The following is a 12,343-nucleotide window of genomic DNA, read 5'->3' as shown; positions in this document are numbered from 1 at the left end:
GTAATAATAAAAATCTGATGTTTTGTCAGTGACATATGACAATACCAGCCTAAAAGCTCTGAAAGTTTGAATCCTGATAAGATGTGCCATTATACTGACAGTGACAGTCCTGACACAGCTGAACTTATTTTGCTGCATAGCACCAGCTTTAGACACGATTTATGGATTTTTTTAAAATTGAAACTCCCACATAATTTAAGCAAAATTATAATTTTAAGTGTTTCATGTAATATAAGTTGTTGGTAAGAATGTTCATATGTTTTAGATTACTAAAAGGATACCTCAGTCCAGCCATATTGCTCTATGATATAATTGATAACCATCAAAGTGAATAAAAATATTTCAAAATCAATTCCTAGTCAACTATTGATAGACTTTATCTCAATAAAGTACATATAGCAAATAAACCGGTCAAATACACACTGCATATGCTATTAGGCATCATGTTTCACACACCTCAAGAAAAAATCAGGAGCTATTTTAGAACAAAATTGATTTCTTGGCATTTTGGTCTTGACAATCTGTTTTTAAATACTGAAGGAAAAACCCATAACCCTACATTTTGGACCATTATTGCTCTGTAAGAGCTATCTGATTGTGCTCAAATATTCTCAAACACGATGCTCACAGATTTATAGCCACTCAAAATTTGCACTTGCAGAGCATTACTCAGGCAAAAATCCTAATAAAAGTCATCTGAGTATCTGTACGAGTAGGAACTGCCTCCAAAGCAGTCTGCAAGAGCAACCACTCACAAGGGTTGCACACTGACACGCTACATATGTCCACAGCACTGCCTCCACCTTCACACTCCCCAGCTCAACCTGTTCTAGCGCATGGCTATTTATACAAGCTTTACACTTCAAGTACTTCCAGCACTCTTACTTCATTGTTCAGCAAGGACAGTTTTCACATCAGATCTTGGTATTTAGGTGCACGAGTCCAGCAGAAACAGAAGGTCCACGTATGTGGTCTGTGTTAATATTTATAGCTGGGTATTTCAGGGTTTGACGTGCGGTGTTTAACGGATCACTGGCATCCCACCAAGCACTTGGTGCAAGGCCTCCGAGAGCAGGCTGGTCAGGCACAGCACACCCATCCTCATCCTCATTTCCAGCTGTGGGCATGGCTGCCCAGTTCCTTTGCTACAGAACTATCAAAAGCATTAGAGGACAATTTTACCGAAAGCCTGATGATGAGCTAGAAGTTATATTTGGGGGGAATAACTGCTAATTGTAAGCAAGAGAAGAATATGCCAAGGGAAAAAACAGGACTAGGTGACTGGTCAGGGAACACTGGAAAAAGTTGAAAAGCAAGCAGAAAATGCATTCAGTGGAGAAGGGGAACCCAGAAGCAAGGAAACCTGTCATAGGAACAATGGAAGAGGTGATAGGGAAAGAAGTAGAAGATAAGCAGCAGACACGGAGAATGAATATGCATTAAAACATATTAAAAGATTAGCCCTTAGCTCCTTCCTAGCCAAGAAAAATACCCTGAGAGAACTAAAAAGACACAAAGATTTCTCTAGTCCCACTTTCAGTTGCTGTAGCTGTGAAGGGATGTAGTAGAGAGGCAGACAGAGGTTGGTTGTGGTCAAAGTGGGAGGAACGGGCTGTGTTCAGTAACGACTGGAACAAGTAGACTGGAAAGACCCTAAGGAGGCTGAGAAGGCTGAAAAACACTACCACATGCTGCTCATCCTGCTGAGGGCTTTGAAAGGCCAAATCTTAAGCTTTGCTCTGGAATACTCTTAGAATCATCTTTCCTTCAGATATATTCTACTAAAAATAAAAATAAAACAAAAGCAAAAAAAAAAAGTTGTATAGCCATAATATTTTTCATGAGTCTAAAGCTAGACCATTAAAACCTATTTCAGTTTAATGATAAAGACACATTGTCTAAACAAAGAATAGAGATTTCTCCCCTGGTTTAGTTTATTCACTGTTATAAAATTTAGTGTCCCATAACGCATCCAGGAAGAAAAAAAAAAAAAAATGTCTGTTTTCCTGCACAAGGTCCCCTGCGCCTGTGAAAACCAGAAGTTGACTCTTCCCTTTTACAGCCTTTCCGTCAATACTACGCACCACAGATGTGACCGTTTCTCTCCAAAAAGTGAATGGAATTATGTCATAAGCCTATCAACCCTGTTTTCCAGAGGGGCAATAAGAATGACATAAGGCAGACATCCAGGTGTGGTGAATGTTTCCGAGCTTGCCTGGGGGACCTGATTCCAAGCTCAATTAGATTTGTCAATTAGGCTTGTTTTGCAGTGATGTAATACTGCTCCTTGCAGGTCACTTGTTTGACACACCACAAATACAGTCAGAAACAGATCCCCATGGAAAGTGGTCTGGACATGAAATTAAGCCTTTGGTATGGAAGGATATTCACAAAGTTAGAATGTCAAATATATTAATTAATACAGTTTTCCAAGAGTTTCATTATTAAATTAATCTTTTCAATGAAGTTTAGGAGAAAAAGAACTTCATGTTCACACAAATCTCTTTCGAAGTTGCTGAGATACCACGTTAAAGGGCATCCCAGACAAAGTAATGCTGGAGAATTTGGGGAAAAAAAAGAAAGAAGAGGAAAAAAAAAAAAAGACTTAAACCCTGAATTTTTAAGTAGTATAATTTACCTTGTAGGTTTATCCACAGCAGGACGGAAGCCATTTGGGACAGACTATTCAGAAAAGCTTGTTTCTGTTTCAGCTGCCTACACTACGTGTTTACTACATGAAGAGTCACAGTTCTGTCAATCTGGCAAGTAACATTAGCAGCACCACCTCTATATTAGTACAAGCTGCACAATATATCTTTTACAATTTACTGCATGACTGAAATATAAAGATGAAAGATGTTGATTATCTAAATCACACAACAGATTAAAAATGTATAATCAGAGGTTTTAAGAGTTTTCATATTACCAGACTGCACAATTAGCATGCTTACAGCTGAAAACACGTCCCAGAATACAAGACAAACTAAGAAACAATCTAGAAGTATAGAAGGCTGCTGCTGCAGCAACATAAACAAAACTGAGATTATAGTTACAGATGACACCATATAATAATTATACTTAACATTTACCACCACCTTTTCATGTTCAGATAGGTTACAAATACATAACAAGGTTTCACACCTGAGCGAGGTGGGAAATACCAGTATCTCTGTTACAGACAATTTGAACTTTTTTATTATTTATAAAGGTGCAAAGAAACCAAACAACTTCCTTAGATTCTCACAGGAAGGAGACATGGGCACAGTGGGGAGGATCTTTCTTACTTTTTCCTATTCTCAAGCAGACACACATACATACAGAATTTGTTCTTAGTCAAACAGCAAGCTAATCAACTTCCAAGTTATGAAGCTGTAAATCCAATTGTTTTTATTATTATCCTTTTGACATGTGTATCTAGCTTTACTGGGGAACAAAATGAAAATCTACTGTTCCAAGGCAAGCAACTCATGCATAATTTGAAAGAAAAAAATCCCAATTAAGTGTGTTGTGTTAACAACAACAACAAAAACAAACAAACAAAGGCAATCCAAACTACAGTGAGAATGTAAGAGTTTCAAGGAAGTTTTCTTTGGAAAAGTTTCTCGAGTGCAAGACAGAATTTCTAGTGCAAAGACAACTGCAGGCCACAACAGGGAAAAACAATAGATCAAGGAATTCAACTTCGAGCCTATTCCCAAAACCTTTAACAATTTTTTAGGAAGTGAAATACCTTGCAAATGCTAGAAGAGACTTATCTGAGCACAGCCAGCTGTCCAGAGGCTGGAACAGTCCTCAGTGATGTGGATATACAACAGAACTAAGACTTGTTGCCTAATCTCCCATAGTTCACAGTATTTTAAGTGGAAGATCCCACCAGAGAGTGTGTATGTATACATTTTTTTTTTTTTGGGGGGGGGGGGGGGACGGACACGGACGGACTGGTGTTTTAGGGAAAAAAAAACCCAAAAGGCTTCAAAAAACCTGTACTATAAACTAAGTATGAACAAGTATTACAGGACAGGAAATTCTTTTCTGACCCATCTCACTCTGTATGTTGAGAAATACATATACTTAATATGTTATAAGCTGCAGTAAGAATGAAAAAAAGCAAAATTTCAGGAATCCACAGATAAATGTAGATGCATGCTGCAATCCAAAAAAGCTTGACCATACCCATTTAAATCTAACCGGACATTTTATTTTTTTGAATGATACCTGATTTATACAAATGCTGACCTAAGTTCTGAGGTTCTTTAAAGCCTGACATTGCGATGAGTATGGCATTCCCAGTTTTACATCTTCTGGCAAATTAGATCTTGGAAGATGAACTAAGAAAGCCTTACACTTGAACTTCACAACGGTAAGCACTGAGGGCAACATCCTGCAGAGGGACACAAGGAAATATCCGAGACATCAGAAACACAGAAACTGTTACATCACATCCCGCTGTTACAGCATGCCAGGATGCTTGTTGTAAGGAGAAGTAGCACGATCCAAAATTCATACACAGGTTAAAGGTCTGCAGACAAACACACAGGAAACCACACAGCTCATCATGCTCTTCTGCACAATGTCAATAACTCTCTTACCAACACTCCTCTCCTCAACACCATCACAACATTTCTCCAGGCACTTCTCCCTGGGCTCCCAAGGTGCTGGCGTCACTACCGAGACAGAACTTTGGGGTTGTCACATGAAAAAGCTGCTGGCTTAGATGCAATTGGAAATATCAATTCCAGGAACAACTCCTAGACCAACTGTGCATGTCAGACTCCCGTTATTGCAAAGCTGGAAACATTGTAAGAAAATGTACTTTTCAGCCTCTGTAGCACCCTGCACAACACTGCTGGGAATTAAGGAACAATGTGATTCTAGTGACACTAGCTAAAATGAACCCTTCCCTATAAAAATGCTAAAATACATACAGAATACCCATAGACAAACCCACAGAGTACCTAGTACCTATAAATAACGTCTCAGAGACTGTCTGTTTTCTGGTTAATTTCTCCAGCTCTTCCACAAAAGGAAAAAATGGGGAAGAAAGGATCTACCAAAAAGATTGATTCAACAGTTAGGACTGTATCTATAAAGAGTTATCTATACAGAATTGTAACTGTAACTATAGATCTGAGGCCTCACGTACTGTGCTTTTTGTCACAAGATCACGAATGTTTTCTCATGTGGTCCACAGAATAAAAACTAAGCAGCAAACACTACTCACTGGAGAAAGAACAGAATGCAAGTAACTTAAATAGAGGTGAATCCATCTTGCATCAGCCTGTTTGGGGGATCTCAGCTGTGGCTGGTTTCAAAGCATTTTATTTGCTCACAGATTGTGGTAGGTCAGATTATTCTAGCATGTCTGTAAAATCTGCAGGGATCTCACCGGCGTTTTTGAAGCGTATCACTAGGTAAAAGCCTAGCAGACTTTGGGTGTTCCCCCGTTTTGCCAAGTCGCAGAAATTTGCTAGTATCTGGAACCTAACTGTTACCAGCCTGAACAGCTAAAGCAAAGAGCACTTTTACAGCCTCAGCTGCAGGCCCTCGAGATGCAGTAGGAGCAGGTGTTAATTTTATCTAAGATACAAAGTCTTCATACCCTGAACACAATCTCAGGAAGGCCTATCTTGTTTTATCCTGTTACCTCACACATTGAGCGACCACACAAATTTAAGTGTGCACAACTCACACCCCTCAGTGTGAAGCCTGCCTTTGTCCTTCTTTAGGGCCTCAACGTGGAAACCATCCTAATGGTAGATTTCAGTGAAATTACTCATGCGAGTCAGAAACCCACCCCAGCGGGTAAGACCTGACCTAACCAGAACCACGTTCGGGCGATGCTGCTAAAACAGACTGAGCATCCACTGACCCCGTCACCTTTGATCAAGTACCAGTACTTCACAGGCTAAGATTAACAGAGTCTTTAGGGAAGGTTTAGTGGGAAAAGTAATTGGGAAGTACTGTTGGAGGATCAGTTTCATTGATACATAGAACTTTCTAATTTCTCTTAAGAATGATTTGTACATGGTAGAAACCTAGCGTGCAATGGTGACATACATTTTCATTCCTGAAGAACTACCATAGACAATAATTTTTAAAAAGTGCCATTTACTGAACAGGAAAACCTCAACAGCTATTGCTTTTAAGACTAACAGGAACTACACACAACTACTTCACATACATATCTGCCTCTCATCACAGTAGTATCTAAGCACCTTGTGGAGATGCAGCAACAATAACTTCCATAAAGTATTTCAACTTTTCAAAGAAATGTTTCTTCCTCTGAACAAAACGATGGCAGAGAATTGTCAATGCTGATCGCATTGCACACTCTCTCGCTGTTATCTTTCTCTCATGCATAACCTTAAAACACTTAGTATCACGAGTTACAATTTGTAGTTATTCCCACTATGAAACAAGAAGTACTTAAAAAACCCCACGGCAAACTGAGAGTAAATACATGTTTCTCAGTACATGAAATTATGCATATGAATGTTCCTAAAGAATAACAGACCAGAATAAAAACAGTTCAAGTTAACCATGACCAGTTACTCACATATATTTATTTGTGAGTGCTAACTAGGGAAAAAAGAATGTTTGTTTGCAGTTGCTGCAGCTCCTTTTGAATTTGAGCATTCCTTAGTTGTAAGCAAGTAGGACCTAATGCTTCACACTTCAGAACAAAATATCTTTGTGATTAGAAAAACAGAGTTTCTGCATATTTGGCGTATACGTTCACCACATTCTCCTCAATAAATTAAACAAAACCGCACAGACATGGTGAACGCAACCCTTGGCTGAACTAGTTTTTAGGATATAAAATACCTAATTAATGCAAAGAAGGCTGCTGGAAAACTTCAGCACTTGTTAAACAATGAAGCTGGCCCTGGGCGCGGGCACGGCTGTCCCTAACGCGCCGGGGGGTGGGTGGCAAGAGCACCGCGGGGACACGGTACCGGCACACAGCGGCCCCGCCCGCCGGTAACGCTGGAGAGCATGGAGAGCTGGACCCGGAGCGGAGGAGACCCAAGTCCCGCACCGGTGGGCTACACGTAGAACAGCGCCCGCCGCTCTGCACGGTGCGAGGGGCCGTAACCCAGCTCGTCCCACAGAGCTGGCGACAGGCTCGGCCAACGCGGGGGGCCCGCACCGGCCCGCAGCACACGCCGCACCGGAGCGGCCCGTACCCCACGCACGCGTGGAGCTGCACGGCCCAAAGCCCGGCGGCCCCTCCGCGCCGTACCGTGCCGTGCCGTACCGTGCCGTCCCCGCCGCTCGGGCCCGCACCCAGCACATGCACATTCATAGGGCGGCCGGTGCCGAGGGCCCGCCCCGGGCCCGCCCCAGCAGAGGGGCTGCCTGCCCGGGGGCGACAGGTTGAGCTGGGGGAAGGCGAGAGGCGGCCCGCGGGGCGGGCAGGGCCCCGGGAGCAGCCGCCACCCTCCGGCGCCGCCTGCGGGGCCCGGCCGGGCCGGTGCAGCGGGCACGGTGCCGCCTCGAAAGCTTTGAGCCCCGCTGCGACGCCCGCCCGCCCGGCGACGGCGTGTGTCGGCCGCCCGGCCCCCCGGCACGCCGGCGGCGGGGACGAGGAGCGGGGGCGCCTGGCCCTGCCCTGCCCTGCCCGCCGCCGCGCCAGGGAAGCGGGTCCCGGGCACCTTCCCCAGGTGAGGCAGCCGGGCGCGGGGCTCCGGCTCCGCTTGTAGCCGGTGCCCCGGGGGGGAGCAGGTGAGCCCGGGACTCCCCTCACGCACAGCGCCGTAAATAAAGCCGAGACAAAGTCACCATCTGGGGAGGGGATGGGGAGCGGTATTAGACGTGGAAGTCACTTACCGGCTTTGCAAGGATCCTTATAATCTATCGCCTCGGCTTTATCCTCCTCAGTGAAATCGTAAGTGTAGTCATAATCAAGGCCAGAGCAGGAGGAAGGCTTCCCACAGACAGTCCACCCGGCCAGCCACAGTGCCATCCTCCAGCAAAGCATCTTCATCCTCCCCCGGGCAGGGCGGGCAGGGTGCAGATGAATTAGGCGGCCGGCTCCGCTGTCCACGCCGGCTTGGGAAAGGAGGGTAAGGAATGGAGGAACCACAGCTTTGGGGAACGGTGGGGGTCGGTGGGTTTTTTTCCTTCTCCACCCGGAGGCTGGTCCGACAGACGGTGCGCCCTAGGTAGCCCCGGTCAGGCGGGTGCAGCACGAAGCGAGGAGCATGAGCGCCGCGGGCCCCCCCGCCCGCGGCCCGCCACCTCGCCAGGGAGAAGTCGCCGGGTGCGTGGGTGGGCGCAGGGGGTGGGCTCAGGCCGGGAGATCCCGTCCGTCAGGGCGTCCCCCCGCTGTCAGGCCCCCGCCGAACTTCCCGCGGCGGCGGCGGCTGTCCGCGCCCCGCTCCGCGCCCGGCCCGCGCCCCGCCGCGCCGCCGCGCCCGGTCCCGCTGCTGCTGCCAGAAGATGGATCCGGGCTGCACATCAGCAAACTGCCGCGGGGAGAGGGGGAACGAGAAAGAAAGAAGGAAGGAAGGAAAGAAAAGGGAGCGGGGGTGGGGGGGTAGGGGGGTGGGGGTGCGCTGGAGCAAACCGCGGAGCCCTAGTGATGGGAGGCAGCAGCGATGCTGGAGGGAGCAAAGTGTCAGAGCTTCCCCCCCTCTGCACAAACACTCTAAGCTCTGTCTCTGGTCTGTCCCCCCTCCTCCGTCCCCCTTTAACTTACGAAAACCTTACAGGCAACTAACACACAGTCGTCAGCATCCTGCTTACTTATTCATACAGTCAGGGTCAGGATCCGGGCTGCTTCTGATCTGCTCCCTTGATAGTCTTATGGAAACACACACGCATTCACTATATGCTTCTATCTCCATATAGCTTTCTCTCCAGATAAGCAGTGGTCGGCATTTAAACAACAACAACAACAACAACAAAAGAATCGAGATGAGATAAAACAATGCACAGATCGACACCCGGCAGCCAAAAAAGCTCGAGAGAACGGGTGATGAGGAGGACGATGAGAAGAATTAGCTGCAATTTAGGAGAGGGGAAAATAAATCAGTGCCTGTGTATTCCTCCCTCTGCTGCGTCTGCTTTGCAGTGTTAGCCCCATGAGCTGACGGGTGGGGGTTAAGGAGCGAGGGGGAGGGGGAAAAAGAAAAGTTTAAGCGTCCATAGTTTGTTTAAAACAGAGGAAAGCAATATAAAAGGTCCATCGGTCTCCAGAAGTTCAGCCAAGCAGCTGGGAACCGGTTCCAAAATGAAAGTAAGAGCAAACAAACAAACAGAAAAAAGAAAATAATCAAGGCAAACAAAAAGTAAGATTGCAGCAGGCACCGGCAGCGCTGAGATCTTGCAGTCGGGCTCCCCTGCTCTCACGTGGCTCTCCGGGGAAGCGGCGGAGGTGTGTTTCCCAAGCGGGGTTCCGCGGAGCCCTGCTGCGCCCCGCCAGCGCCCAGGCGCGCCGAGCCGGGCGGCGGGGCCGGGTCTGCGCTGAGCCCGGGCGGGGATCGGCGCGCAAAGCCTCCTCCGCGGCCAGCCCGGGGGTGGGGAGGGGGTGGAGATACGTGCTGCAGGGATAAAGTAAGATCAAGCGGAAAAAAATAAATATATATATAGGTAGTTGAAGATCTCGCTCCCTCCCTGCCTGCCTCCTCCCCTCCCCCGAGACGTGCTGCTCCGATCCTGCAGGAACGCCTAGAACTGTTTCAGACCAAGGTGAGACTTTTCCGTAACAAACTCTCCTCCTCCTCTTACGAGTTTCCATGGGAAAGGGCGGGGGGGGGGGGGGGACGACGACGACGACGACGACGAGGTAGCGGGGAGTTTCCCCTGCTCTCACTTCGCCGGGGTGTCACATTTAACACGGGCTTTTGAAAGGGGCAGCGCTCCGCTTGCCCCGCCGCACTTCCCGGTCTCCTTCCCCCTGGCGCAAGGGTGGAAATCCGGAGACAGTCCCTTCCCCCGGCGGTGCCAGCAGCGCAGGCCGAGCCGGCGGCCCCGGGGCGCCCCTCACCGCGGCCCCGGGGCGCAGCGCCTCCCGGGCAGCCCGCGCCGCCCCAGGTGCGGGGGGGCCGGGGGAGCGGGGGCAGCGCCCGGGAGGCGGTTACGCAAACTCCGGGGGGAAGGTACGGCTTGCTGTCGCCGCTATCGCCGGGGTTGGCACGGCTTGCTGTCGCCGCTATCGAGGCTGAGCTGCTCCCAAAACCGGGGTGGGGGTTGGCGGAGTGGTAAAATCGCGACACAGCGTACTGCCCACCCCGAGCCTGCCCCTGCGCTCCTGCGGGCGAAGGGTGAGCGCTGCTATAGATAGGCACTCTCTCAGTTCATACCATTCAAACTGGAAAGGTTGGTTAAGACCGAGCTAATAACAGCTTAATAACAGGGCGCATTACGCAGCCTAGCACTGAGTAACAGCAGTGTCTCAGAAGCATCCATGTGCTGTGCTTCCTTATGTTTTTGGCATCCAGGTTGTGCTCACGTTACTCCCAACTCAGTCTTGCTGCTCCCAAGTTGAAAGCCAAGGAATGAGTAGCTACCACTGAAAGGCTGCAGCCTTCCGTAAGGAGTAACTGTTCTCTGTCCCGGCAGCGGGGTTTGCTGTGTCACAAGGCCCTCAGAAAGCACCACACACCAGATCACAGGAAAGCCTAGGAAACTTGTGGCCTGTCCCTTGCCCTCCTCCTCAGGGTGCTGGCTGTGCCCAGCCACCCCAGACACTTGGAACAGACCCCAGGGAAGATACCGGAGACCATTCCTGTCAATCCATCAGGGCAGCGTCGGGCCCGACGGCCCCTTCACTTCCCAGTGTCACAGTTTGGTGGGCTGTCATTGGCTGGAGAAACCAGTTTGATCCGATCTGAAAGCTAGTTTCTGTTATTGTTTATGTCCGCCAAGGAGACAGTTTATCTTACAATGCCATTAACTACATGCTCATTTCACATACTGACCTCCCTAACCTGGTTTTGTCATTCTGCCCAGTCTTGTTTCATACATGCACACCTTTACAAAGTTAATTTTCTTTCCTGAGCCCGTGTGCCTCCACCCCGGAGAGGAACGGCCTCTGCCTAACAAGCTCACGTTTGTCCACAGAGCCTTCGGAACACTGACCTTGCTGACGGCTTCAGCAAGAGGATCGAACATACAACATGCGATCCTGAGCACACCAGTCTCCCCAGTGAGAAGATGATCAGAGTCTCTCTCCGGCGGGCGATTAACTCTCCCAGCAAGGTAGGCACTGACGTCACCCTCAGCCTCCAAGCGGCACCTGCCCCTGACCTCAGCACCGCCAGGGCTGGCAGAGCAGCACCACCGGCAGTGGCAGTGCGAGGATGGCGGCCCGGCAGAGCCCTGGCTGAGGCAGGAAACACTCGGGAATGCCAGGTGGGACCTGTGCAGAAACCTGGGCATGTTCGTGATGTAACAAATAAATGTGTGTATAGGTCAGGGTGAAAGCTGCTTTCTGCTTGTAATCCAGCACAGCTACACATTAGTATTACTGTTTAAAATAAGCGTTACAGCTCTGCAGGAACTATTCTGCATTGCTTAGGTATGAATATTCCCCCCAGTCACATTAGTAAAAACCTTTGCTCACATTAAGAGAAGTTTTTTCCTAGTAACCAAACTGGCTGATATTTTTTTTAAAGAATAAACTTTTCCCCCCAAGTAACCCATTAAATATTCAATCTAGCTTCTTTCACGATGCAAAATTTTGAAACATTTTAGGTACAAAATATATTTTTCTTATCGCACATTCATGTCTACCATTCCAAAAAGCTCACAACTCTGATAATCCATCTGACAACACAGTCAATCAAAAATCCATCCTACAGCCGTTTCCAAAGAAACGAACACATAGCCAGGAAGACAGAATGCTTAAGCTGGAAGGAAACCAACCAAAGGAACACAACAGCAACAACAAAACTCCAAGCATTTTCCCTTTTCCCTTAAATTTTCTGGTTTGGGGGTATATTACAGGGACACAGATAATGGTAAATACAGTTATGCTAAAAGTGGTGGTGGTATTTCTTTTTTCTTTTTTTTTTTTTTTTTTTTTTAAACCAGGAAGCTGGAGGCTTTTCTGCTCTTCCCACATACAAAAAAAAAAAAAACCACTTTAAAAAAAAGGACAAGTATGTAAGAAAGACAGACACAATCACAGAACTAAAAAAATACATCTGAAACATCGTTGCTCACACCTCCTCCTCATTCTTTAGCTATCTGTCTCCTGCTTAGGCCTCCATCTCGTGTGGCGTTTTAGGTGGGTGGACACAATGGGCTTATTCACAAGCATCAAGCTCAGCACATGCCTAAAGCTTTGAAGGCTGAAGACCATGGCTGGTCAGCTCCTTGGGGCTGGGACTCGTGG

The 12,343-nt window shown here is 47.7% G+C and overlaps 1 protein-coding gene and 1 long non-coding RNA gene across 2 annotated transcripts in view; one reads left to right on the top strand and one right to left on the bottom strand.

The window, feature by feature from the left end:
- Positions 1-9,629, bottom strand: part of TLL1 (tolloid like 1) — a 139,860-nt gene extending 130,231 nt beyond the window's left edge. The window contains exon 1 of the mRNA XM_005230497.3: positions 7,831-9,629. Within this exon, the coding sequence (XP_005230554.1) occupies positions 7,831-7,987 (157 nt within the window). The 5' untranslated portion in view covers positions 7,988-9,629. The remainder of the gene's footprint in view (positions 1-7,830) is intronic.
- LOC114010221 (uncharacterized) lies at positions 7,952-11,800 on the top strand. Its single transcript, XR_008745984.1, has 3 exons — positions 7,952-8,066; positions 8,854-9,693; positions 11,068-11,800. It is a non-coding gene; the product is annotated as an uncharacterized LOC114010221 (long non-coding RNA).
- The last annotated feature ends 543 nt before the right edge of the window (positions 11,801-12,343 follow it).

Source organism: Falco peregrinus, chromosome 2 (genome assembly GCF_023634155.1).
Source record: "Falco peregrinus isolate bFalPer1 chromosome 2, bFalPer1.pri, whole genome shotgun sequence".
Taxonomy (NCBI): Eukaryota; Metazoa; Chordata; class Aves; order Falconiformes; family Falconidae; genus Falco; species Falco peregrinus.
The sequence above is the reverse complement of the archived record's forward strand: the minus strand, read 5'-3'. Positions and strand labels throughout refer to the sequence as shown.